We start from the raw sequence: 24907 nt of genomic DNA on the forward strand, positions 1-24907 counted from the left end.
GTAGTTACCATTTAATAGAATTATGACATAAATTACAGCAAAGCCAGTGCCCTGACCTGTGCTCTGTGGATATCAAGTTCTCCTGCCTAGGAAACACCACACAGCCGTTCCGTGTTCAGGACCACAGAGTGATCGCAGAACAGAGCGTTGTTTTTTTGTGTCTCACCCTGACATTCCTTGTGCCCACTTCTCGTGTGGTCTCGTGCCGGCGCCAACAGTCCCCCGATTCTAGATTTCCTTTGGGGGGTTGGGAGCTACTTGGATTCTCTGCATTGCTGTCACAATGGGCGTAAAGCAAGACCAGGTGTTTTCCACGTCCTTTCAAAATTATGCAAGAGAAGTCTTAAGTGAAAATAGGGATTGTTCCAGGAGGACTGTGGACATCAAATAAGATCAGGACTCCTGTATCTTTGCCCACCTCTTTGCACCCCGGGAGGCGGGTTAGGAAACAGCGTTTCATTCTAGTCTGTTTTATGCATTGACGCCTTTGAAGACTCCAAGATAGGAATGTGAGGTACTTTGGGGTTTTGTTTTGTTTTGTTGTTTTTTTGCTCAGAGGTTGTACAGATGCTTTTGCCCTTTTGTTCATGATTGGAAATCTCCCGATTATCTGCTTACCCAAGCAAGGTACCTCTGCTGGCCACCATGGGATCTGTTTACAAAGCAGTGATTCCTGGCCTCCTTGAGCCATGAGACAGGATTACAGGCAGGAGGTATCTAGTGACAGTGTCATTAGGGCAGTGGTGGAATGGTGGTGGAGCTCACACTGAAGTGGCCCATCTTCCCTGTCAGGCAAGGTAAGGTCTCTATAAATTTACCCCGAAGGTGTGACAGAGCCTTCCTAACCTGTTTGCGCCTCTGGGAAACTGCAGTGTGTCCAGCTCACACACTGACCCTGCGCCAGTGTACTGGCCGGAGTCTGCATCAGATCGTGGAGTTCTGTCTGACTCCCCCCACCTTCTTGCCTGAGGGCAAGGGGAGCAGTTAACCCGAGGAAGGGTTTCTCAGTGTGCTTGTGTCCTGGTTAGGCTTATTTAGTGACCCCGTGCAACAGCGAATGTCAAACTCCAGTGACTTCATTCCCAGTCACACCTTCAGGGCCGGCTGACGCTCTGTGTTTCTGAAGAACCAATCCACTCAAGGGGCGAACGCACTTGGTGTGATGAAGTCCCCCCGCCTCAGGTGGGTTCTGGGGTGTTTGTGTACATTTAACATGAACTAGACATTGAATGTCGATTTCTGGCTTCCGCACAATATATTGATAGACTTGCCTCCAAGTAGAAAGTGAATCACTCACTCCCTTGGAGGTCCATTAACTTTTTCAGACGGTCAGGGAAAGGAATCAGCTTTGAAAATGGGTTCAGAACACCTGTACTCTTCTTGACTTTTTTACTTTTTGTTTTTGAGGTCACCAGGAGAGGCAGCATTTCATTGCAAACACAGATCTCAATAAGACTTAAGGAGAGAAGATGCAGAATGTATGAGAATTAACTTAGCGCTTTTTGCTACTTGAGTTTTTAAGAACATGCTCTTATCTCGTGACTCTACCCCCTTTTACATGAAGGATGAGAATTTTTATGATCCAGGAACACCACTGATCAAGCATTTCGTTTCTGAGGCGAAGTAGATGATCGTGATGATATTAACCACTCCTGTCATTAACAGTTCTGTGGTGCCGGGTACGTGCCAGGCATGGTTCTGAGTGATTTACAAATGGTAATTCATTCAGCTCTCACAACAACCCCAGGAGATTTTTGCAGATGAAGAAACTAAGTCACAGAGGTTAGTGACCTGCCCAAGGTCACACGGTCAGTGGCAGAGCCAGGTCACTCGGGGCCATTCTAGAGAGAATGTCAGCATATCCTTGCTCTCCCCAAGGTGTTCTCCTTTCCACTTTCCCTTCACCTAGAGATTTTCCCTGAAAACTGCTTTTCTGCCAGCCTCTCCGTGGAAGCTGTTTGCAACTGAAAATAGCAGTGTTAAACAAGTATTGCTTTTCTTATTTTAATATTCCTGGTTTATTCCTTTGTTCTTTTTAGTATCTGCATAAGCTTTTCAAAAGAGACCATCATAAGGGGCAGCGCTACCACGAGAAGCAGATCAGCCTTTATGCTGAATTCGACCGACCCAACTTGCTTCCATTTCTCCGAGACAGTATCCACTGCCCCCTTGAAAAGGTAAGTCACAGACGCCCCTGCTCAAACACTTCGAGGGGACAGAGTCGTCACTCTTGGTAAGCTCTGGGCTGTCTTAGTCTTCCTGTCTCTGCTTAACCATCCCCGTTCAAGGGGAAGCCTTGCTCTCAAAGCACTAGGTTTTGCTGGGTATTCTGATGAGAACAGGAGGTCCTGTTGGATTAGCTTTTGGTGAGGAGCTCAAGTATTTCTGTGCCAGGTTTAATTGGAAGAAGGTTTAATCCAGGGTCTAGGACTCAGTGAACCATAAAACTGTCGGAAGTCTGAGGTAGTTTACCAGCATCAGGGTGGGACCTCAGAGTCAGCCTGGGACAGGGACGCGGACCGCCCCAAGCCGGAGGCAACTGCCGCAGTTGGGACTCAAAGTCAGAAACGTCAGTCCTACACCCCCTCTGCTTTAAATACCCACCTTATATATTTTTGTATTTCTCTCTCCCACTACATTCCATTATAATTTTAATGGATATAATTACTAGTCTCTCCCACCATCCTATAAATTCTTCAAGGACAAGGACTTTGTCTCACTCATTTTGATAAACTCAGTAGCCGGCACACATTAGACACTAAATGTTTTTTGCATCCTGACTGAGTTAGTGAATGGATAAATTGACACATACGAGGTTCTGGTTAGGGCTGAATATGAACTAGTAGGTGTTATGAGCCTGCTGTTTCAAAATAAACTATAATACTTACTATGTGTGTACTAGAAACTGCCCGATAGAAGACCATCAGTTTTGTTTCCCATGGTTCTTCAGACCATCTGGAATACTCGCTACCACCTACAAGTGTCTTACTAAATTCAGATGGCCAGAGAGCAAGTACTTTCCATAGTCACCTGTGTGTATCAACAAAACAAACTTATTTGACCCGTAAGAGATACGTACTAAGAAGTTGACTGATAAAGCAACTTTTCTAGTTGCTTCCTCAGCCCATAATGATTAACTTCAAATGTACTGAATTTACTATGAGCCAGTTTCAGCTCAATGCATTTTCAAAATCTGCAGTTAATTAAAAAAAAAAATCTTGCCTGCATATTAGTTTATGAAAGACATTAACATTTTATGTTCGGGCCCTAAGGCTTTTTCTCAAGAATAAATTTGGAAACACATCATCTTAAAAAAGAAAAGCAAACGTTCCTCTCTTTTCCCACTTTAGAATCTATCATCTAGAAAATGAGGGAGAATCTTACTCTTTTGAGTGCCCGTTTGTTTTTGTCTCACTTTTGGAGGAAACATCGTCTGTTTCCAGGAGGACGTGTCTGTATCCCGCAGACTCCTCGGCCAGGGCCCCGCACGCCGGGGTGATCAGCACCCACCCAGGCTTCCTTCTCCCACTCACTGAACACAGGTGCAGAGGGCCCCAGAGATTCCATAACGTTCGTGTCTGGAACACACTTTCAGCCCATCTGGTTTACAGTTTTCCAGTCCGGTAGTGTTCAACAGAAGTCACACTGCTCTGCCCGCAAAGGGAGCATCAGAAAATCTCCACCCCACACGTGGTACTTCTAATACAGAGAACTCACTTGGAGCACTGTGTGGACCTTTTTGAATTTTTCTCTCTGATCTGCTGAGAAGAACCAGTTGCATGTAAGAGAACTCAGCACAAGCATCTGAAAACAAGTATGTTTTAAATAGTTTTTTTAAAGTTGTCTCATGTTTTCCACTGAAAGAGAATTTTGAACAAAATGGATTCGAGATGGTAGTGGTGGAAACATGTCATTATAATCAAGTCAATAATCCACATTTTTAGCTTTCATGTTAAAGGTCATTGAGACATCTTTATAAGAGATTATCTTTGCACCAGACTCCATTGTGGGAAATCTGTATATTTGCCAAAAATATACCACTATCCTTGCTCAGGTACCCCAAGCCATCTTAAAGCAGATTTTCTTGACTTTAACTCATTAAGGATCTCATTCCTTTTTCCCTAGAAACAAGAACTCTGTGCACACTTAATCATCTTAGAAACGAATTCCTTTTATGTTTACTTGTAACATGAAAAAAGCTACCAATTCATAAAAAGCAAAGTAGATTTTCCCTCCATTAAAAGCATCTGACTAAAATATGACACAAATGAATTTATCTACAAAACAGACTCAAAGAGAGAACAGTCTTGTGGTTGCCAAGGGGGTGGGTGAGTGAGGGATGAATTGGGAGTTTGGGATTAGCAGATGCAAACTATTATATATAGAATGGATAAACAACAAGATCCTACTGTATAGCAACAGGGAACTCTATTCAGTATCCTGTGATAAACCATAATGGAAAAGAATATGAAAAGGAATGTGTATATATGTATAACTGACTGACTTTGCTGTACACCAGAAATTAACACAACATTGAAATCAACTATACTTCAACAAAATACTTAAAAAAAAAAAAAAAGCATCCTAAACATGTTGATGGTAAAATGAAGGTCATGGGGTACAGATTCACCTGTTTTGTCTAAAGAGAGACTCAGAAAATTTGGTCTCCGTTTCTACTGAATATAAAGTTAAGAACTTAAAAAATTTAATCCTCCCTCCCACCCACCCCCAAGACATCTCTACTTCAGAAGAGTTTATAGATTGTTTAGTCCAAAAGACATTGAGGTTGTATTTTGGTGTTTGTTTTTATTTTAAATGGGAAGTGTTTAAGGTTTCACGGCATTCAGAGCATGTGGACCCACTACTGTAGATAATTCACTTCCAACAGAATACAGCTCTGTCTTCCTCATTTCTGGTTGTCTGCCTTTGCTGGGATTGGGTAATCGCTGAGCGAAGGGGTGAAATCTTCAAGAATCCAGGTCAAACTTATTTTGACTTGATTGAAATGCCTCAGTCAATAGCATTTGGCCAGAAAGTTTGTAGAGACTTTGCATCCTATTAGAAGCCCTTTAGGAATGTAGTTACCAAAGACCAGAGCTCAGGATTTAAAATCACCACAACTCTTACATTCCAAAATGAATCATAAGTTTTTATGAAACTGTTCATTCTAAAGGAGATACAGGGTGGGTAGGAATTTATAACATCTACAGCAATTTGAAAAGGCAATAAACATAGGCTTTTTAAAAAAATAGTATCCCGAAACAGTTTTTGTTGTACTTTATCATGTGTGCTGTGCTTTCATGGTCCTTGTTTTTATTTAATCTCTACAAAAGTGCAGGTCGGTTGATAAAGTCATTTTATACATGACAAGCTGAGTCTTCAGGAGTTGAAAGAAACAACCCAAAGTCTAGAGCTACTAAGTCAAAGGGCCAAGACTTGGAACCTGGGTCTCAACTTCAGGTCCCGTATTCTTTCCTCTATGATGAGAAAACATTTTTCAGGTTTAAACAGTTAATTAAAATTACAACAGTAATAAAGATATTCCTTAGTACTGCAATAATCATGAAAGACATCAGTTTTTAAACTGCTCTTTCTTCTGTAATTTCCAGGTATGGTCATCAGGCACTAGTTTTCATTTGCAAACCTGATTTGCTTATGCCTAGAATAGTTAAAAGCAGAGTATCAGCTTTATTATTAATACCTGAATCTATGATCACTCTCCTATCTAATGGCATTCACAAGGTGGCAGTATTTATGAATTTGGAGGCATAAAGTGGGAGATGCACAGTTTATAAATTTTCCTTAAAGAAATTTAAAAATAAGACTGGATAAAAGATGACAGGGTCAAGGCTAGGTAGAAATCATTATATAGTCTATATAATTGATAAGGTTTTTGTTAGTTAACCCCAAATTTCTAACTCTGTTATCTACCTTTACGTTAAATCAGGAGAAGGACAATTAAAATATTTTTGCATCTTTTACTCAATTTCTGTTATTATTGTCTTGTCACTTTTTTGTTTTCTATTATTCTCCTTTTCTGAGCTTGTGTGTGTGTGTGTCTCCTGTTGGCTTTAAAAATCTTTGTTTCCCTACTCTTTTCCTCTAGAGGGAGCTCTATGGCTCAGGAACATTCAAGAATCTAAAATAAGAAAACATGCTTTTATGCTTTACTTGTGTCAGTAATAGAAAAATTCTGTGTGCCAGAAATTTTTTTCTACACTTTACTCAGAAAGTCCAGAGATTTCTAGAGTCTCTACTTTCTCATATATGAGAAAAGGGTTATTCAAAATACTGTTAGGAACTCGTCATAAAACATTGATAAATCTGTGAAGTTCAAATTGCAGAGACCCAGATTGCCTGTGCGCTTGGTGTTACACATCTGCCTGCCTTCCAGACCACTCCTGACTCCAGATCAGCCTTCAGACATTTCTTCTACATGACATGAATGGTCATTTTTGACAGTATCCTAAAACAGCTTCCAGCAGTGATGAAAATGGGCTACAGTCTACTCTCACAAGGTAGCCACTAGCCACATGTAGCAACTGTGAGTAATTGAAATATGGATAGCGAGGAATTGAAGTTTTAATTTAAAGAGCCACCTACAGCAAGTGGCTACTATCTTGGGCAGCTCAGGTGAGCCTTCAGGCCACAAACTCTCTTTGTGGTTTGAGACACTCATGTTTTCATGCATCCTCATGTGTTCAAGAATAGGAGGTGGCTCTGTTTGCAGCTCCTGAGTGGTACCTTAAAGTGTCAGTGCATTTCCAGGTACAGAATTGATTTATGGATACCTTTTAGTAATACACCACTTTAAGCATCATACTCATCTTTATTCACATTATCTTTCTCGAAACATTCTATATAATACCTATCCAATCGTATTACTGTTACCGAACACAAGTTTGTGTGCCCGACACACAGTGAGGCCAAACCAAAACATCAGAGTTTGGAGCAGAGAAAGTTTTATTGCAGGGCCATGCAAAGAGACGGGTGGTTTGTGCCCCCAAAAAACCCGAACTCCCCGAAGGGTTTCTGCAAAGCATCTTTAAAGGCCAGGTGAGGGAGGGGTGTGGTTGGTTGCTGCAGACCTCTTGGTGTAGGAATCCTTTGTTCATGCAGCTGTCCACGTAGGTCAGGTCACGATGTTCCTGTAAACCTTCAGCAAGACGATGTTACTCTGTGTTCTGCAACTTTTTCTCTCTATATGAATGGAAAAGCGTTAAACCCTTAAAGGTCAGAGTCTTGAAAATGGGCTATCCTGTATGTTTTAGGCTCTAGGCAACATTCTTAACTGGTAGCAAAAGCAATGGAATACAACGGTTAAAATATAAGAAACAGATCCAATATGGAGTCAGATTTGTTCTTCCCTGTTACTCTACCATTTGCCGTCTCTCTGTGAATGACACAGTCTCACCAGGCCATACACTGTTCGTCCATCTGTATCTTCAGCAGCTAGCACAAATCAGTTGGTTTCTCAATAGTTTTTTCTTGGAATAGTCCCAGACCCTCTGACTTACGGTTTTGCTTTTCCCGTTACTATTTAACTTCTCACGTGTGTATCCTGTCTTTGCTCTAGTATGATTCCAGAAGAGTTAAGAATTGGTAAGAAAGTTCCATTCTTTATGATGATGACTTATGGGTATGACCATATAGAGATTCGTAAACCGTGTTTTAAATCTAAACGAGAATGGATTTTCTAATTGTGAGTTAGGATTTGCTTCATCTACGAAGTGATAAATATACCAAAATAATAATGGTTTAAACAGAGGAGCAGTTTAGTTCTCTGTCACGTGGAAGTCTTACTGGAGGGACCCTGGTGGTGGTAGCAGCCACGGGGTCAGAGACCCGGGCTCTTGTCTTGTTTCCCCACCTTGTATGACCTTGACCTCACGATGTAAGAGAGTATCATCCATGTTTCCAGCAGCAGTTTGGATGAAAGGATTAAAAATGAGAGCAGGGGTTCACATTCCCAGAAGCCGCCATCCCATGTTTCTGATTCACCTCCATGGTGGACACTAGTCACATAGCTCTCCTACCACTGGGGACGCCTGGAGGTTTTGTTTTAATTCTGGGCAGTCACACACCCACCTAAAATCTTATTACTATAGAAGAAATGGGTAAAGGATATTGGGGGAACATCTAGCCATCTCTACCATGTAATTTTTTTAAATTAATTTTTATTGCTTTACAATGTTGTGTTAGTTTCTGCTATACAGCAAAGTGAATCAGTTATACGTATACATATATCCCCTTTTTTAAGATTTCCTTCCCATTTAGGTCACCACAGAGTACTGAGTACAGTTTCCCTGTGCTATACAGTAGGTTCTCATTAGTTATTTATTTTATACATAGTAGTGTGTATATGTCAGTCCCAATCTCCCAAATCACCCCACCCCACCCTTCTCCCCTTGGTATCCTTAAGTTTGTTCTCTACATCTGTCTCTATTTCTGCTTTGCAAGCAAGTTCATCTGTACCATTTTTCTAGATTCCACGGATAAGTTATATTTGTTTTTCTCTTTCTGACTTCACTCTGTATGACAGTCTCTAGGTCTATCCAAGTCTTTGCAAATGGCACTATTTTGTTCCTTTTTGTGGCAGAGTAATATTCCATTGTATATATGTACCACATCTTCTTTATCCATTCCCCTGTTGATGGACATTTAGGCTGCTTCCATGACCTGGCTATTGTAAACAGTGCTGCAATGAACACTGGGGGTGCATGTATCTTTTTCGAATTATGGTTTTCTCCAGGTATATGCCCAGAAGTGGGATTGCTGGATAATATGGTAGCTCTGTTTTTAGTTTTTTGAGGAACCTTCATACTGTTCTCCATAGTGGCTGCACCAATTCACATTCCCACCAACAGTGCATGAGGGTTCCCTTTTCTCCACACCCTCTCCAGCATTTGTTTCTAGATTTTTTGGTGGTGGCTATTCTGAAGACTGGTGTGAGGTGATAACCTCATTGTAATTTTGATTTGCATTTCTCTAATAATTAGTGACGTTGAGCATCTTTTCTTGTGCATTTTGGCCATTTGTATGTCTTCTTTGGAGAAATATCTATTTAGATTTTCCCCCATTTTTTGATTGGGTTATTTGTTTTTTTTGATATTGAGCTGCATGAGCTGTTTATATATTTTGGAGATTAATCCTTTGTTGGTTGCTTTGTTTGAAAATATTTTCTCCCATTCTAAGGGTTGTCTTTCCATTGTGTTTATGGTGTCCTTTGCTGTGCAAAAGCTTTTAAGTTTCATTAGGTCACATTTGTTTATTTTTAATTTTCATTACTCTAGGAGGTGGATCAAAAAAAGATCTTGCTGTGATTTATGTCATAGAGTGTTCTGCCTGTTTTCCTCTAAGAGTTTTATAGTGTCTGGCCTTACATTTTAGGTCTTTAATCCATTTTGAGTTTATTTTTGTGTATGGTGTTAGGGAGTGTTCTAATTTCATTCTTTTACATGTAGCTGTCCAGTTTTCCCAGCACCACTTATTGAAGAGACTGTCTTTTCTCCATCGTATGTTCTTGCCTCCTTTGTCATAGATTAGGTGACCGTAGGTGCATGGGTTTATCTCTGTACTTTCTACCCGGTTCCATTGACCTATATTTCTGTTTTGTCTGCCACGTAATTTTTAAAGGAATCGTGCGAGTAATCAAATTAGTGGTGTCTCCTCCTCATTGTGACCTTCAGGTCTGCTCATTTAAATGACTGTGTACTTTAAGACATCTTAGTTTCATTCCAATTCCAATAAGTTTCATTCCATTCCAATAAGGTGTTATTTAAAAATTTTTTTTTATGCTTAGTTTGGGTTTTTCCCCCTCCATTGATCTCTATGATCTGCTTTTCCTTCCCCTCCCTTTTAGTTGTTAATCTCCAACCAGAGACACAGATTTAAAGATATATTCTGCATAAATCTCTTAAATCAAAAATCAAAATGTCAAATCTAGCTCCTGCTGTTATTTTCCAAGAACATCCTTAGTTGGTTGTTTTTAAATGACTCTATGCAACCCAGTAATCTTCCTCTGAAACCTTTTCTGCCTGCTCACCTTAAAACATTTTTTGCCCACTTACTGTGAGCCAGGTGGTGTGCAAAGCACAGGGTTTAGAATGCACACGGTTCCAGCCGACAGAAGTCAGATGAACAATTGGGGGAGCAGTTCATCGCACCTGTGATTAAGTGTGGTGAAGCGTGCAGGATGCAAGGAGAGTGAGTACCTGGCATCTGACCCCGTGTGGGGTCCAGCGAGTATTTGCTGAAGGACCTGCCGGGGGTGGAGAGGGGCCGGGTGTGGGAGGTGGTGTTCCAGGCCGGGGAACCACAGCAGGCAGATGAGCAGGGTCTGTGATGGAGCTGCTGGGAAAGGCAGGGCCAGATGGCAGATGCCTCATAAGCCCCCAGAAACATTCTTGGCTTCCAGCTGGAGCAGAGCAACGCAGTACGCAGGTTACATGGGAGGCGTGTGAGCTGCGGTGTCCTGCTGGACCCTCTCATCACGCTGCACCCAGTTCAGGTGGCACCCCTTCTGTGAAGCTTTTCACAGGAGGCTACAACCAGAGCCCACATCCCGTATCTGTGCACGTGGCCCTCTATGCACGTTCCCCCGGCCGTGGGATTCTGGGCTACGTCTGTGTGACCCTCCCTGGACGTGCGCTCCCGTGGGTGGACTCACGCTGCTCCGTCTCCTCTGACATGGCAGCAGCAGCAGGGTTTTTATTAATGTCGTCTGTGCCTCTGCATCCCTCCTGGCCCCCTAGTACCCAACACAGAGTGCAGAGTCAATGTGTGCCAGTTCATTCAGCATTGAATTCTTTATAAATGCCCAGCGTGTCTTCTTTCTTACACTCAAGGAGATGCTGTCATGTGTGTAATCCCTCTTTTTTTAATTTTTAAAAATATTTTATTTAATTATGGCCGTGTTGGGTCTTCGTTGCTGCGTGTGGGCTTTCTCTAGTTGCGGCGTGTGGGCTTTCTCTAGTTGCGGCGTGTGGGCTTCTCATTGCAGAGCACAGGCTCTAGGCGCACAGGCTTCAGTAGTTGTGGCTCATGGGCTCAGTAGTTGTCGCGCACGGGCTTAGTTGCTCCGTGGCATGTGGGATCTTGCTGGACCAGGGCTTGAACCCGTGTCCCCTGCATTGGCAGGTGGATTCTTAACCACTGCGCCACCAGGGAAGTCCCATCCCTCATTTCTTGATCTCCTTTTTGACACTTTTGATTGTCAGATGTGTTTTTTTCTTTTTTTAACTTTATTTTATATTGGAGTACACCTGATTAACAGTGTTGTTTCAGGTGTACAGCAAAGGGATTCAGTTAAACATGTATCTATTCTTTTTCAAATTCTTTTGCCAATTAGGTTGTTACAGAATACTGAGGAGAGTTCCCTGTGCTATACAGTACGCCCTTGTTGGTTACCCATTTTAAATATAGGAGTGTGTACATGTCAATCCCAAACTCCCTAAATATCCCTCCCCCTCGGTTCATCCTTGTTTCTGCAAATGGCATTATTTCATTCTTTTATGGCTAATACTCCATTGTATATATGTACCACATCTTCTTTATCCATTTCATCTGTCAATGGACATTTAGGTTGCTTTCATGTCTTGGCTATTGTAAGTAGTGCTGCTGTGAACATTGGGGTGCACGTATCTTTCCAATTTTCCTCTCACTTTTGACAGATCCTTAAGCAGAGTTCTCTTTTAGATCTTGTGAGCTGGCAATAGAAATATTCCCAGTGTTTAATTCTTTACGCAGCAGATGTGTGCTGAGCTATGGTGTGCTCCACACTGGGAACTTGCAGCCGTGAACAGTAGTGCCTTCCTAGAGGGCACAAGTCAGTGGAGGGAAACAGGGCTTAGACCAGCGCCTGTGAACTAGGTGGGGGGCAGTGCCGTGAAGAAACCTCAAGTAGCATAAAGAGAGAAGGCTTGGTAGGAAAGAGCCTTTCTTTTAGCATCTTGCTTTCTGCCTTTGCTCTGGAATGTTCTGCCTCAAACATGTTATCAGTTAAATTGTGTAGGGTCCAGCGCCTCTCTGAGAGGTAAATCAGGACAGCCACAAGCAAAACTTAAGAGGTTTGTGTTTTGTTTCTGCTTTTTGTTTTGTTTTTAAAGGGAGGCAATGAAAAAAATTCTTTCAAATTTGTATGTTTAAGCGACTCTATAGATATTTGTTCTTGGCTGGTAACCCATAATAACTTTTTTACCCTGCTTTATTTGAAGGCTCTTGAGATCTGTCAACAGAGAAACTTTGTAGAAGAGACAGTGTATCTTCTGAGTAAGTAGCTTTTATTCATTTTGGTCCCCATAAACTAAGGAATGGGGTGACAACGTGATGTAAAGTGTGTAAGAATGGACATAGGTTTTAGACCAAAGTAACTTAGAGGTTAGAGCCTGATTTGTGTAAGAAACTGAATATTTAGTACAGGAGACTGCACAGTTCAATAGAGAAGGTAGCATCGTTTAATAAATGCTACTGAGATAACAACTGGAATTGTGTAATAAATGGCCAAAACTGTATCAGTTCACACCTTACAGTATAAATCAAAATCGTAGATGGGTTGAGAAGTTCGTTCTTTTTTTTTTTTTTTTTTTCTCCAATTATCATAAGGAGGAAGTCAGAATCTGACAGACCTTGATTCAGATTCCAGATCTGCCATTTAGTAGCTGTATGACCTTGGCAAGGCACTAACATTTCTATGTCCTCTTTTATAAAACAGAAATATTAGTAGAACATACCTCATAGGATTATAGTGATGATTACATGAAATAATTCATGTGAAGTGCTTAAATGAGTACTCAAGACAAAGTAAACACCCAGTGAGTAGGAAACACTGATTTTACTGAGTTACAGATGTCATATAAGGAAATAATGTTTTTTGTCATAGCCACCAAACTATGTAAACAAATTAAGAGATATGTGATTTCTCTTAAAATGTTTTATTAAATTACCCTAAATGTATTTCTCACATTTTGCTAGGCCGAATGGGTAATAGCCGAAGTGCCCTGAAGATGATCATGGAGGAATTACATGACGTTGATAAAGCGATTGAATTTGCCAAGGAGCAGGATGACGGTGAACTCTGGGAAGATCTGATTTTATATTCCATCGACAAACCACGTAAGCAGAAAAGCCATCTGCAAGCATAACCTCTTTCTCTCCGTTTAGCCAGTTGTGTCTCGAGTAGGAATCATCTCAAGATGCACTGAGTTAAAAATATCTGTAGTATAGAAGTATCTATAGTAAAAACAGGCCAGGTACACAGTAATAATTTCCAGTACTCTTCCTGTGCAGGGAAGCCTGGAGCCTCATCACTTCGTAGTAGCTGAACTTGATAAAGAACACTTGGTTGAAGCATATTTCTACCTACTGCACCCAAATGGAATACAAGATTTTGGTTTTGTTTGTACACAGGGGGCATTTATTTTGAAAGTGTATAGTCTAGCCCTCATCGACTCTCTTTCTGGAAACCCATAACTGTTACTGGACATGGACCATATATGGAGGTTTGCTACTGTAGTGCTGAGCCTCTCTTTCCTGCCCTATCAGTGCAGCACCAGGCGTGTATATCTGCTGCCTCTGCTTGACCATCTGCCTTGGGTCTCCCATTTTGGAAGGAAACAAAAGCAGTCACCTAATAGTAACGCAAGTCCTCTTTTAAAGATATAGATATGATTCAGAAACTAGCAGTCGTGGTTTAAAATCTTTCCCCTTCCCTTTTTTATTTTTTGGTCGGAAGGCTTATCTGTTTCAAGATTTTCAAGTTCTAGAAACTGCTGTTATGATTGTTTTTTAATAAGAGATTCAAGAGGAGGTGTTATTCAAGTCCATTTCAGATTCAGGTAGTCACATGCACATTATCGCTTGAAGAATCTAGTTTAGCATGACAGAGTGGTGGTCTAAGGATCTTAAAGGAGGCAAAGTGGGGGTAATGAAGCACACTGTGAACCTGGGCCTGCCCTGGGTTTGAATTTGGGTTCAAAAATCGCTAGCTGTGTGACCCTGGGTGAATTCGTTAATCACTCCATTTTCCTTTTCTGGAAAATAGGAACAAATAGCATTCCTACCTTGGCAGAATAGGAGGAAAGTATATGATAGCTGAGCCTTAGTAAATTCTCAAATACTAGTTGCCCCCCTTTGGCATTACAAACTGTGTTCTGAAGTAATCATTTGTTCTCCATCTCATTTTTTTTTTTTTTTAATCCCTTCTCATTTAGCTTCTCCTTCAAGGAAAGTAAAGGAAGATTAGTTCTTGGGAGGATTTAACAATTCAAATGCTTTTTAACACTTACTTAAAGGAAATAACTTTTTCTTTGAGTTACTTTCGACCTAAAATTGCATTAGCTACACCGCTTATATGTTGTTTTCCGCTGTGTCTTGTAGCCTTTATCACCGGCTTGTTAAACAATATCGGCACGCATGTTGACCCAATTCTACTGATTCACCGTATTAAGGAAGGAATGGAGATTCCTAATTTGAGAGACTCCTTGGTTAAAATTCTGCAAGACTACAATCTGCAAGTAAGTATCTTTTCTTGGACAAATGAGCATGCTGAGTGAGTTGACTGACTACTGGATAAACATTTCTAGGGTTTATTTTGGACATCAATTCAATTTGATAGTCACATTTTACTTAGGCCCAGATATTTGGAATACCATTCAAACAGAGAAATTAGAAATACCGCCCTTGGAGGAAGCCATCAGTATTTCTTAACTCTCCCCAGATTTACTCTTCTTGATGAGCAGGCATTCTTACATTTATGGGATAAATATAGCATGGCCTTGGGGAAGGTGCAGCAGTAGTTACAGTGGCTATTAGGTCAGACCACCCAAACCACTTTTAAGTAGAATGAGCATTGTGTCCATTTGGATAAATGAAAAAATTTTTTTTTCAAATAGTTTGATCATTTCCTTGAAGCCACTCAGTAACCTCTTGCCTGAAAGATGTTAAAATGACAGAATTTTATTTTACCTTTTGTCTGTTTTCAAGAGTATTACAAGCTTATTATCTGCAATAATTCAGGATTTGTGATCAGAGCCATGGAACTCATTATCTTCCTATAAATAATTAATATGCTAATCACAAAGCATCCCAATCTTCCTTAAAAAGCCACTAACAGTGACTGTATTTCGGAATGCTGGTAGCTTCCAGAGAACCTGAAACTATTTAAAGCCCATTTCTTGAAAAATTCAGACTGTTCTTTCTCTAGCTCGTTTGGAAATGAGTTTTTGGTAGAATGTGGATGAAATGGCTTTCCTGGAAACATTGAGATTTTGCAGGTAGAGCCGAAAGACAAGGTTGTGGGGAGAGAAGTGGTCTCCAGGGTAGGGAAGGAGGAGCATATGATGACGATCTGCGGGCTTGTCATCACTGTGAAGGGTACAGAGCCGGGGGGCCGCCTGCTGAACTCGGGGTGGTGGCCTCAAGGAGGAGACTTGGGTGAAAAGGAGGAAGATCAATGGCATCAAAAAGAAAAGTCAGAGCTGTACAGGAATGACAGAGCTGGAGGGCCAGGATCTTGTGGCCAGGGAGGAGGATACAGTTACGTGAAAATCTCCAAAGGAGTCGTTGTGACGATGTTCCAAAAGTGTGGTGAAGGGAGAGGGCCAGGGGAATTAGTCAAGAAACCATGAGGGCAGGTGTCGTCCAGGGTCCAGCTTCCTCCTTGAACTGGGAGATTAACCCAGCAGCCCACAGGTGACTGTGGTCTTACTGGGTAACACGGCTTTAAAGAAGAGGTCTACCCGAGGGCGGAAAGTGACAAAACAAGGAGCCTTGGCTTAGGAAGCTTTTGGGAAGTTGGGGGTCGTGGGAAAGAAATGGGTATTTGGTTTTGGCAAGTAGGTTGACGATCTGTTCTACAAAAATCTTCCAGATGAACAGGTATTTATTTATGGTGGAATTCGGAGGCTTGCAGGTGAGGTGAGCCAGGGAAAGGTTATTGCAGGAAGGATGAGAAAGGCCAGGAAGGAAGGAGAAATGTAGGAATGGGTTAATAGATAGGAGAGGTGACATGAAGGGCTTGTGCTTTGTGCAGCACCCGAGGGATACACAAGAGCCATCCAGGCAGGAAATGATTCACTTCATTCTGAAGCGTGCACTGGCTTTGGGGAAAGCAGTTCCAGTGTCAGACCTCGTAAAGCTCGGGGCATGAGTGAGCTTGATAATGATGTGTATCCTCAGTACTCGCCACCCCTGGGTCTGCCTGGATATGCTCCAAGTTGCAAATTCCACTTTGTTGGGAAGTCATTTAAGTGTCTTTGAACAAGTCTACCCCAAGGAAGGTGACAACATAATTCCCCCTCCTGTGTCCTGCTACTGTGTGAAGCCTAGCCTCTAGGTTGAAAAATGTGCCTACAAAAACACCTAATTAGATCCCTCTTCCTAGGTTCTTTCTGGAGAACTAAGCTCAGGGGCACCACTGGGTCTCACTGCTCATAAATGTTTTATCAATGTATTTGCATAGTTCTGAGTCAGCCGGGAATAAAAATAAAATTATTATTAGGTGCAAAGTGAATTCTGCATAAAAAATTAGCCACTAAACAGCTGCTAAATCAATATTTTATCCTCTTAACTTTTAAATGTAATGAGAGCTTTTCCTTAAGCTGTGTAAGTGTGCAGTTGGTGGTGTGTTAAGGAGGCTGGGAGTTACTTTGCCAGTGAGTCCGAGGAGTGGTGGCAGCCTGTAAATCCCCGACGGGGGAGGGGTGGGGAGTCTCCTCTGGCCCTCAGACATCTTGCTGGAGGATGCAGAGAGAAAATGCTCGACTGGGGCAGGCTGTTCAAAGAATCCCAGGAGGTACTTCCTAATGAAGAAAGAATTTCGAATTATTTTCTATGAAAAAGGTGGCCGTTTTTATTAATAGGAATTTATTTTCTTTCTCTAGAAATCACTGTAAAAATAACTTAAATCTATTATAGAGCATTTTGAAGCTTCCAGAAAGGTTTCACATTCATTTTTTTAATTCTGTCTGGTGTCTTCATTCGTTTCATAAAACTATAGTCAAGTTTCACGTGTTTTAATGGGATAAAAAATTCCCAAGATTTTGCAGGTCCATGAATTTGCAAGGATCTGGCCCCTGCTGTGCATGAGGGCAGGGCAGTGAGGGGGAATGAGCGTGGGGGACATCAAGAACCATTCAGTAAACGAAGGAATCCATAGTCAAATGTTAGGGAAAGCTTATCACAGGGCTTCTCAGCACCTTTTTTTGCTAATTTGCATTCGGGATCCAAGGGTCAGATTTACAACCAAGTAGACAGCATTTTAAAACTTATTTGGCTACTGAAAATGCTTTGGGAGATGACTCCTTAGTGAATTGCTAACTGGAAAGAGAGGGGTACAGAGAAAGTTGGGGGAAAAAATTTCTTCTGGTTTTAATTTCATGTTTTCTAAAATGCAACAACTTTTCTCAGTTGAAGTTTAGCATGAGGCATGTTAGATGTCTATGACATCATTAAAGTTAAGGAAATAACCAACCACATTATCAGTGTTTTAACTGTTTAACTTATTTTCGTATTTTTATACCTTGTTACATTGTTAGTACAATGCTTCCACAAAATTTAAAAGCTTCAGTGAAGTAAGAAGGATAAAAGTACCCCTTATCATACTTCATAAACCTAAAATGTTTCTAGGTCTGATTTCAAGGACAAAGAGCACTTGTTTTGATATAAATTATTTATGAAACAATATGATATAAATGATATTTCTATTTTTACATTAAACTGACCACAATTTCCAAATTATTTTTATGCTGTTTCGTATTTGTAAGACATTTGATTTATAAATTTAGCATTTATTTATTGTATTTATTTAGCATTTATATCCACTTCCATTGCTTTTTTTTTTCCTCTTAAGAGTTCCAGCATCTTTGTTCTTAAACATTTCCCTTTTGACAGTCTTATTTGACAGTCATTTTCAGTAATGGTCCTTAAGGAACTGTCACCTCCATTTTACATGTAAGAAGACTGAGTCTCAAAAAGTTTTGACTCGCCAGCCTGGGAAGGTGAGGAACTGGGTTTGAACTCTGACTAAATGTGTTTTTCTCACTAGTTGTCCCATTGGTCTCTGGAGATGAACTCACTGTACTGGCAGGTTACAACACAGGAATATATAGGATTGTCTTGGAAGATGAACAGGCAACCTGTTGTCTTTAAAGAGCCGTGGACATGGTATTTGCAAATGTGGACTCTAGTTCCGGCTTTGCCATTAACAAGCCTGTTGACCTTTGGGAGGGCACGTAAGCTCTCTGGATGTCCATTTTCCCATTAGATTAAATCAGTATTTGTTAAGCCTGGCTGCACACCAGAATTATCTGAATGCTTTTCTTAAATTACTAAGTTTCAGGTACCACCCCAGATCTGCTGGAGAGGATTAGGGACTAGGTGCTTAGACCACCTTGGTGTTTCTTATGCACTCAGCCTGGCACTGGGCTATGCACTGACACTTAGGAGCTTCTAGATTAGATGGTCTCTAAAGTATTTCTCTCTCTCAAGTTCTCAGTATGGTCCTTTCATAAGCAAGCCTTTATATAGCGAATGCAGCTGCATAGTCTGAACGATATTTCTGTGGAAATCATCCGTAATACTTATTTTGGAATCTGTAATAAAGTAGCTTAGATTTTTCAGCATAAGTTTTTTAAGTTATATGTTTGATCATTTATGAACACATTTATTTAAATATTTGCGTGCCTACTCTGTTAGATCCTGTGCTGGGTAGGTACTTACAGGGCTTCCATGTATTGTCTCAGGGACCAGGAGATGAGTAGAATGCAGCTCGAGCAGCTCATGATCTGAATATCTCTAGGAGAAGCAAAAAGCTTTAACACTTAGTTTTGTTAAACTTCACACATGTACATGAACACACACACAGGTAAACTGACTCCAGACATCTCTGCGTCTATCAAAATTCTTTTCCCATATTTACATTTGCTACAAACTCCATGTGCCTTTATCATTTCCCCATAGGTCTCTACTTTGAAATCCAGAGACAAATGAATTAAGAGGAAATAGCAACTTCTTTCCTATCTGCCTTTTTGGGGGGGCCCACATGGGTTTCTTTTTGACCCCCAGTGCATAAGCCCTTAATTTCTTCTAAGAAAGAGTTTTTAAATTTATATATCCCTGAAATAAACTTTTAAGATAAAATTTATTTTTTTCCTTTAAAATTATTTCAGTTTGGCTTCATCACAGCTTTCAGGTGACATAGGTAGTGTATGACAACCAACTATAGCTTCTTTAGTCAATTCAGTACATGCCTACTTTGTGCTATTGTAAATTTAAATGTGATTGCATTTATAATTCTATTTCTGAACTCCAGCATGAGGCCTTAAGAGTCTTTCTGTGTTTTCCTTCTTATTTCTCTGCAATTCATCACCTTTGACAATAATTCCAACAAAAAGCAAAGCTTTTTCAAGTAGAATTTAAATCCCATTGCACTGTGGCCTAAATGATGGATCAGAAATTAGGTAAAATGGATTTTAGGTCTAGCTCTGGTATCTTATTGGGGGCTTGTAAAACCAGGTAACTATCTCATGTGCAATGCCAATGATAAGCACTACAGTATGAATAAGGCAATGTCAGCAAAACGTTCAACATTTCAAAGAATCTTTTAAAATAGAAATCTCACAAACTTGGCCGTCTTGTATGGCATTTTTCCCATGGCAGCTGTTTTTAATGAACCATAATAACTTTGCTGATGTACAGTCCTTTTATTGCTTTATAAAATGTGAGTCTGGTGCTTTGCTTTTGCTTGGAATTATTATCAATGATGACGAACTGCAGAGAAATAAGGAAAAATAGGGAGAGTCTTGTGTTAGTTTTCAACAGCTATCTTATAAATACGTTCTTATTTAATCTTATAATAGAACAAGGTATGCTTGTAATTACAGAAGCTACAACTGATTGTCATGAAAATGATGAAAAAGAAAGAATAAAGGTAATATTAATTAAACATAGAATTTAGAAAAACTGAGAACTATGGAGGGAAACAATGTAATGTGAAGGAAACTAGAGTGGTTGAGAAGGATATAGGAAGAAGTTAGTAACATCCAAAGCTCTACTTGTATATTTTCCCTTCTCCTGGCTATGTGCCTCTGAATACTAAAGTTTTTCCTAGAAAATACTTTCTGTGGGTGGACAGATTGTGCCTATTTAGAAAAATGTAATCCTGGTGAAGAAATGGTTCCTTCTTAGTTGTTGTTGTTTTTTCTTCCCTGTTTTCTTTTTTAAGTTTGCAGACACCGTGGCTTCTGTCTAGACTGCCAGGCCCACCCTTCTGTATCATTCATGCCATGGGCCTTAAAGACCCACTCAGGGTCATAGCCAGCTCTTTTTGAAGCATTTTGCTGTGATTGTGACACTATTTTTTGTTAAGTTTTTATTTTAGTATTAGAGGCTGGGCAGCTAGATATGTTTGCTTATAAATTTTCTTAAAGTTTACCAACATTTGTTATTTTTCTCTTCTTCCTGTATGCTTTCGTGATGTCTGTTACAGTTTTAATGTCTTTTTTAAATGAATCTGAAAATTTCAATTTCTAGCAGCATTTTAAAGAATGAAACTTAATAGGCTGTGTCTCAATTAATGTAGAAACAGTAAAATCATGTAATTTCCTGCTCATCAGCTATAGAAATGGTGGGTCTAGAACTCTGGACATGTTTTCTTGGCTCTTTGCCTCCATGTAATTAGGCGAGAAGCCCTCTGGGTGCATTCACCCAATACCGGTGCTCCTCGGGATTCGAGAGGAGGACGTGTTATCATAGCCGACTGGGGATGGAGGACCACAGCTGACCGCTCCCAGTTCCCTTCCCTGGTGGCATGAATTGAAAGCAGAAAGTCCACATAGGTTTTAGAGTTGAGAGTGACTTTGGTGTGAAGAAAGTCAGGATGCAGCTCTGCCTTTGCCGTGACCCAGAGCTGGGTGGCAGGGGGGCAGCAATGTCTCCATTGTGTGAACTTCCATGGCATTTCCACGGAGCCGCACAGAACCACGTGCACTAAGACCCATTGGGCCAGAAGAGGAAGATGTGGGCACTGCACCAGTCTCCCAGCCCTTCAGGCCTTGAGCATCTCTCTCTTTGAAAAGCAGCAACAAGTTCTAGTGAAAAATGGCATCTGGCTTAAGCACACCTCACAACTTCCGATAAAATACACCCCCCCCCCCCCCGCCAAAAAAAACAGAAAAGGGTGGAAGCTCACATTAGTGCCAGAGGAATTGGTTTGGAAGGGAAAGGGGTCACCTCTCCCTGCTGTGCCCTGCCTGGGAGCAGTAAGTGGCTTCTCCCCCATATTTGAGTCTTTGGCTTAAGATGGCTTTTCTTTTACAATGTGTGCATTAGATTCTGCTTCGCGAAGGCTGCAAGAAGATTCTCGTAGCTGACTCTTTGTCCTTACTAAAGAAGATGCACCGAACTCAAATGAAAGGCATTCTGGTTGATGGTGGGTAAACTTGAAAGAATCCTATTGGAACTGCCTGTCTTGCTATCAGAAAGAACAGAGCAAAGAGGAACACTGTATAATCCCAAGTGTATGTGTTTCCTTGCAGAGGAGAACATCTGCGAGTCCTGTCTTTCCCCTATTCTTCCATCAGGTAAGATGGTTGGGAGGGGAAAAAAATCCCCAAATACGTGTTAATGATGAGTGGAGTTAAAATTTTGAAGTTAGCTTATAAAATTATATACCTTTTGGGATAATCCAGTTTAGAGAAGAATTTTAGCCCGTGTAGCTACGCGGTTGCACGCTGGTGCTGCCGTTCCTTAGAGCTGAGGCTCCCAAGCTCTCGAGTGAGTTGGCATCGGCCGGGCAGGCTTGTTAAAACTCGGATCGCTGGTCCCATCCCCAGAGGTGCTGATTCGGTAGTGCAGGGTGGGACCTGAGAATCTGCATTTCTAGCAAGTTCCCAGGTGATGTGGATGCGACTGGTTCGGGGCCAGTCTTTGAGAACCACTGCCCTAGTACAGAAGGAAAGAAAATGAAAACTTACCATCAACTTGTTAGATTCCTAGCTAGAAGAACCGTGTGTGCACCCGGGAAAAAATTTATAGGTAGCTCTCCCTTTCCTTTAAGCTTTTCACTGCTATATGGATCTAGGCACCCAAGTTATCTCACATTTCAATGGAAACAAATACCTTCTAATGGGAACTGTGACGCCTTAAAAAACACGTACATTTGTTTATAGTTCTTGGTAGCTATGTATCTCTTCATATAATTAAAGCATTTTACGTAAGGATCATAGGACATGAGAAGAGGAATTTCCATAATTTGAAAGTAGAAATTAAAGCATAGTTGTTGAGATGCTAAAAAATGCTTCTTGTGTATAAATTCAGCATGGAGAAGTACTAAAAGACCTAGTTTGTGTACCATTTACTTAGCTTTAAGGGGTTATTTAGCAGGGCAGGAACGCAAGAAGTTCCCCGTAGGGTCTTTTTTAGAGGTCTGGATTTTAAGTGCTTGTGTTAAAAACTGCAGTGGGCATAGGAAAAGCAGTGTGCTTTCATAGTGTTTTAGGCAATGTTTTAACAGAAAGAGAACACATGCACCTGCACTGTATAGTTAGATTAAACTCCTAATTTAATCTGTTAAGGATTCAGTTTTACCAGAACCAAGCTGGCCGCCCAGAGCAGGCGCGGACAAGGTGTGGTGCCCCAGCAGAAGTACAGCACAGGGCAAGGTCACAGCCTAGGATGTCAGCCCAGCTGTGCCCTGAAGTTAGTGAATGGCCTTGGCAAAGGCAGTAGGTGAACCGGCAGAAAGCATTCTTACAAAGCCACGGAAGCCACTTTAGTACTGTCATGATTGTGTGTATGGGGCTGGAGGAGGGAGAGCTTTGCACATACACATTACTGATGCTGATTTTCACAACAAATGCTGTTCCCTTGCCCTGAAATCATCCCCAGTATGTAGCTGTAGTAACTGACTTGGAGGCCAAGCAGGTAACCTGGGACCCCCATAGCAACAGGACTGTCATACCTGCCCTGTGTTCATCAATTAGCATCCCCCCCGGGCAGCTTATTGCTGGAAAGTGAAACTTCTACGATTGCACTGAGCTCTTCTCTCTTTCCTGCCCTCTCCCCCAGACGCAGCTAAGCCCTTCAGCGCGGTGGTCTTCCACTGCCGCCATATGTTCCACAAGGAGTGCCTGCCTATGACCAGCATGGTAAGTTGGCTGCTTGGCCACCAGCAACTCGAGAGAAACTGGTGCAGCCAGAGGGATGTGCTTAAAATGATAACTACTGTCCGTGTCTCAGCTATAATATAGTTTATGTCACATCGGAAAAAGCAATTGTACCTACTTCTCAAATGTAAAAATGCTCAGTATACGATACTAAACATTATAACAGCCTATTCATGTAAGTAAATTTGTTGAGATAAAATCGATGACAGTTGAGCTTTAGAAATGAGCTACAGTGAGAACCATTTTCTATAACTTTCTCACCCTGATTTCTGTATCATGACGCTGCTATTTTTGTAGTGTCAAATCGGTTCCCCCAGGTCCCCTTGGGTCACGTTAGACTTGTCTTGCTGTGGGGTGTCTTTTGAGTCCAAGAATAGCAGATGGTCTAGACAGGACCCTGTGTGAACCAGCACTAACCTCCGGGAACAGGAGCAAATGTTCCATCGCCTGATCCCCACGAGTGCTCCCGTAATGTTTCTGAATATGAGAGTAGAAAGGGATGATCTCTTAAAACCTGCCTTTTTAATTGCATTTTTAGAACTCTCCTGTGCAGTTCTGTAACATCTGCAGTGCTAAGCACCGGGGACCAGGAAGTGCCATGTTGGAGATGAAGAAATAGCCCAGTTCTGTTGGCCAGCCTCTTCCTCGCCGCTCTCTGAAGACCATTTTTGCAGCAACAGAAGCTTTTGTTGACCCCAGTGCTGTTAAGAGACTTGTACAGGTTTATGTCATGCTTAAGAAAAGCTTCTTCCTCTTCTCCCATTTACTAGATGTTTCTCTTTGCAGTTGATAAAGTTAGGGTTTTCCCTGTCCATGCCTTGATGGGGGTTCACAGTCACTATTTCATCATTTCTTTGTTTGATTCATTATTTAGGAATGGAAACCTAAGTCCTGGAGTTGGAAGTGACTTTTTAGTCCTAGTAAAACTGTCCTGAGAGTTGTCCCCGGCTGGCCGAGTGCATCATCACCGTGGCCATCCAGCAGCTCCTTGGACCTTGTTTCCATATGCTCTGCCAGCAACAACTCTCAAATTCTGGGTCTGGCTTTTTTTTTTAATATGTCATCAGCTGTTATCTTCTTAATAGGCATTGAATGATACGTTGTGCCTGTTGTCACTGACTCACTCAGTGATGTCTGGGAATAACAAGAGCAGTGTGATGCTACGCAGTTTTATGTTAACTAACGACACATTCTCTTTGTCCCGATGACCAGCAGTGTTTGGCCCTGGCAGGCATTCCGCGTTTGTTGATTGAATAAACATTAGCTCTTCCCACTGTGAAAGGCTCACTTTTCCTGGGTTGCACAACTTTAATCAAGCATTCTGGCACCCTCTAAGGAATGCAAGAGAGTTTCAGCACCTAGAGCGTGAGAGAGTGTGGGTAGGTTTTCTTAGCAGGGAGGAAAAGAGTAACACTGTAGAATCTGAGAGGGATGCTCGGGGAAAGGGGACTGCGTGATGCCAGAGGATGGACACAACGACGTTTCCTGGAACATTCTCTGGAGCCTCCTTTGCCCTCATAGAACGTAGCATGGAATAGAGGGAGAGAACTCAAACTTGTGCCCAAGACTCATAGTTATCGGTTTCATCTCCTTGGGACACACTGCCATCCTCTAACCAGTGAAAAGCACCTACTTGCTGTCCCCGCTCTCTTTGTCCCATAAAAGGGAATGAATGCAGCTTTCTGCATCTATCTTTTTGGGGAGAGGGAAGGATGCGAAATGGCTACCAAGCACACCATTAAACC

At 41.4% G+C, this 24907-nt stretch overlaps 1 protein-coding gene across 3 annotated transcripts in view; it reads left to right on the forward strand.

Annotated features, from left to right (window-relative positions):
• Nucleotides 1-24443, forward strand: part of VPS41 (VPS41 subunit of HOPS complex) — a 184968-nt gene extending 160525 nt beyond the window's left edge. For 2 of the 3 annotated variants that reach the window (XM_082473465.1, XM_082473466.1), the window contains exons 22-29: nt 2040-2177; nt 12216-12270; nt 12973-13113; nt 14377-14513; nt 21328-21427; nt 21534-21578; nt 23065-23144; nt 23701-24443. In XM_082473465.1, coding sequence (XP_082329591.1) covers nt 2040-2177; nt 12216-12270; nt 12973-13113; nt 14377-14513; nt 21328-21427; nt 21534-21578; nt 23065-23144; nt 23701-23781 — 777 coding nt within the window. In that variant the 3' untranslated portion in view covers nt 23782-24443. The remainder of the gene's footprint in view (nt 1-2039; nt 2178-12215; nt 12271-12972; nt 13114-14376; nt 14514-21327; nt 21428-21533; nt 21579-23064; nt 23145-23700) is intronic. The other variant, XM_082473467.1, reaches the window with a different exon arrangement.
• The last annotated feature ends 464 nt before the right edge of the window (nt 24444-24907 follow it).

The sequence above is a fragment of the Balaenoptera physalus genome, assembly GCF_965194825.1.
Source record: "Balaenoptera physalus genome assembly, chromosome: 8".
NCBI lineage: Eukaryota > Metazoa > Chordata > Mammalia > Artiodactyla > Balaenopteridae > Balaenoptera > Balaenoptera physalus.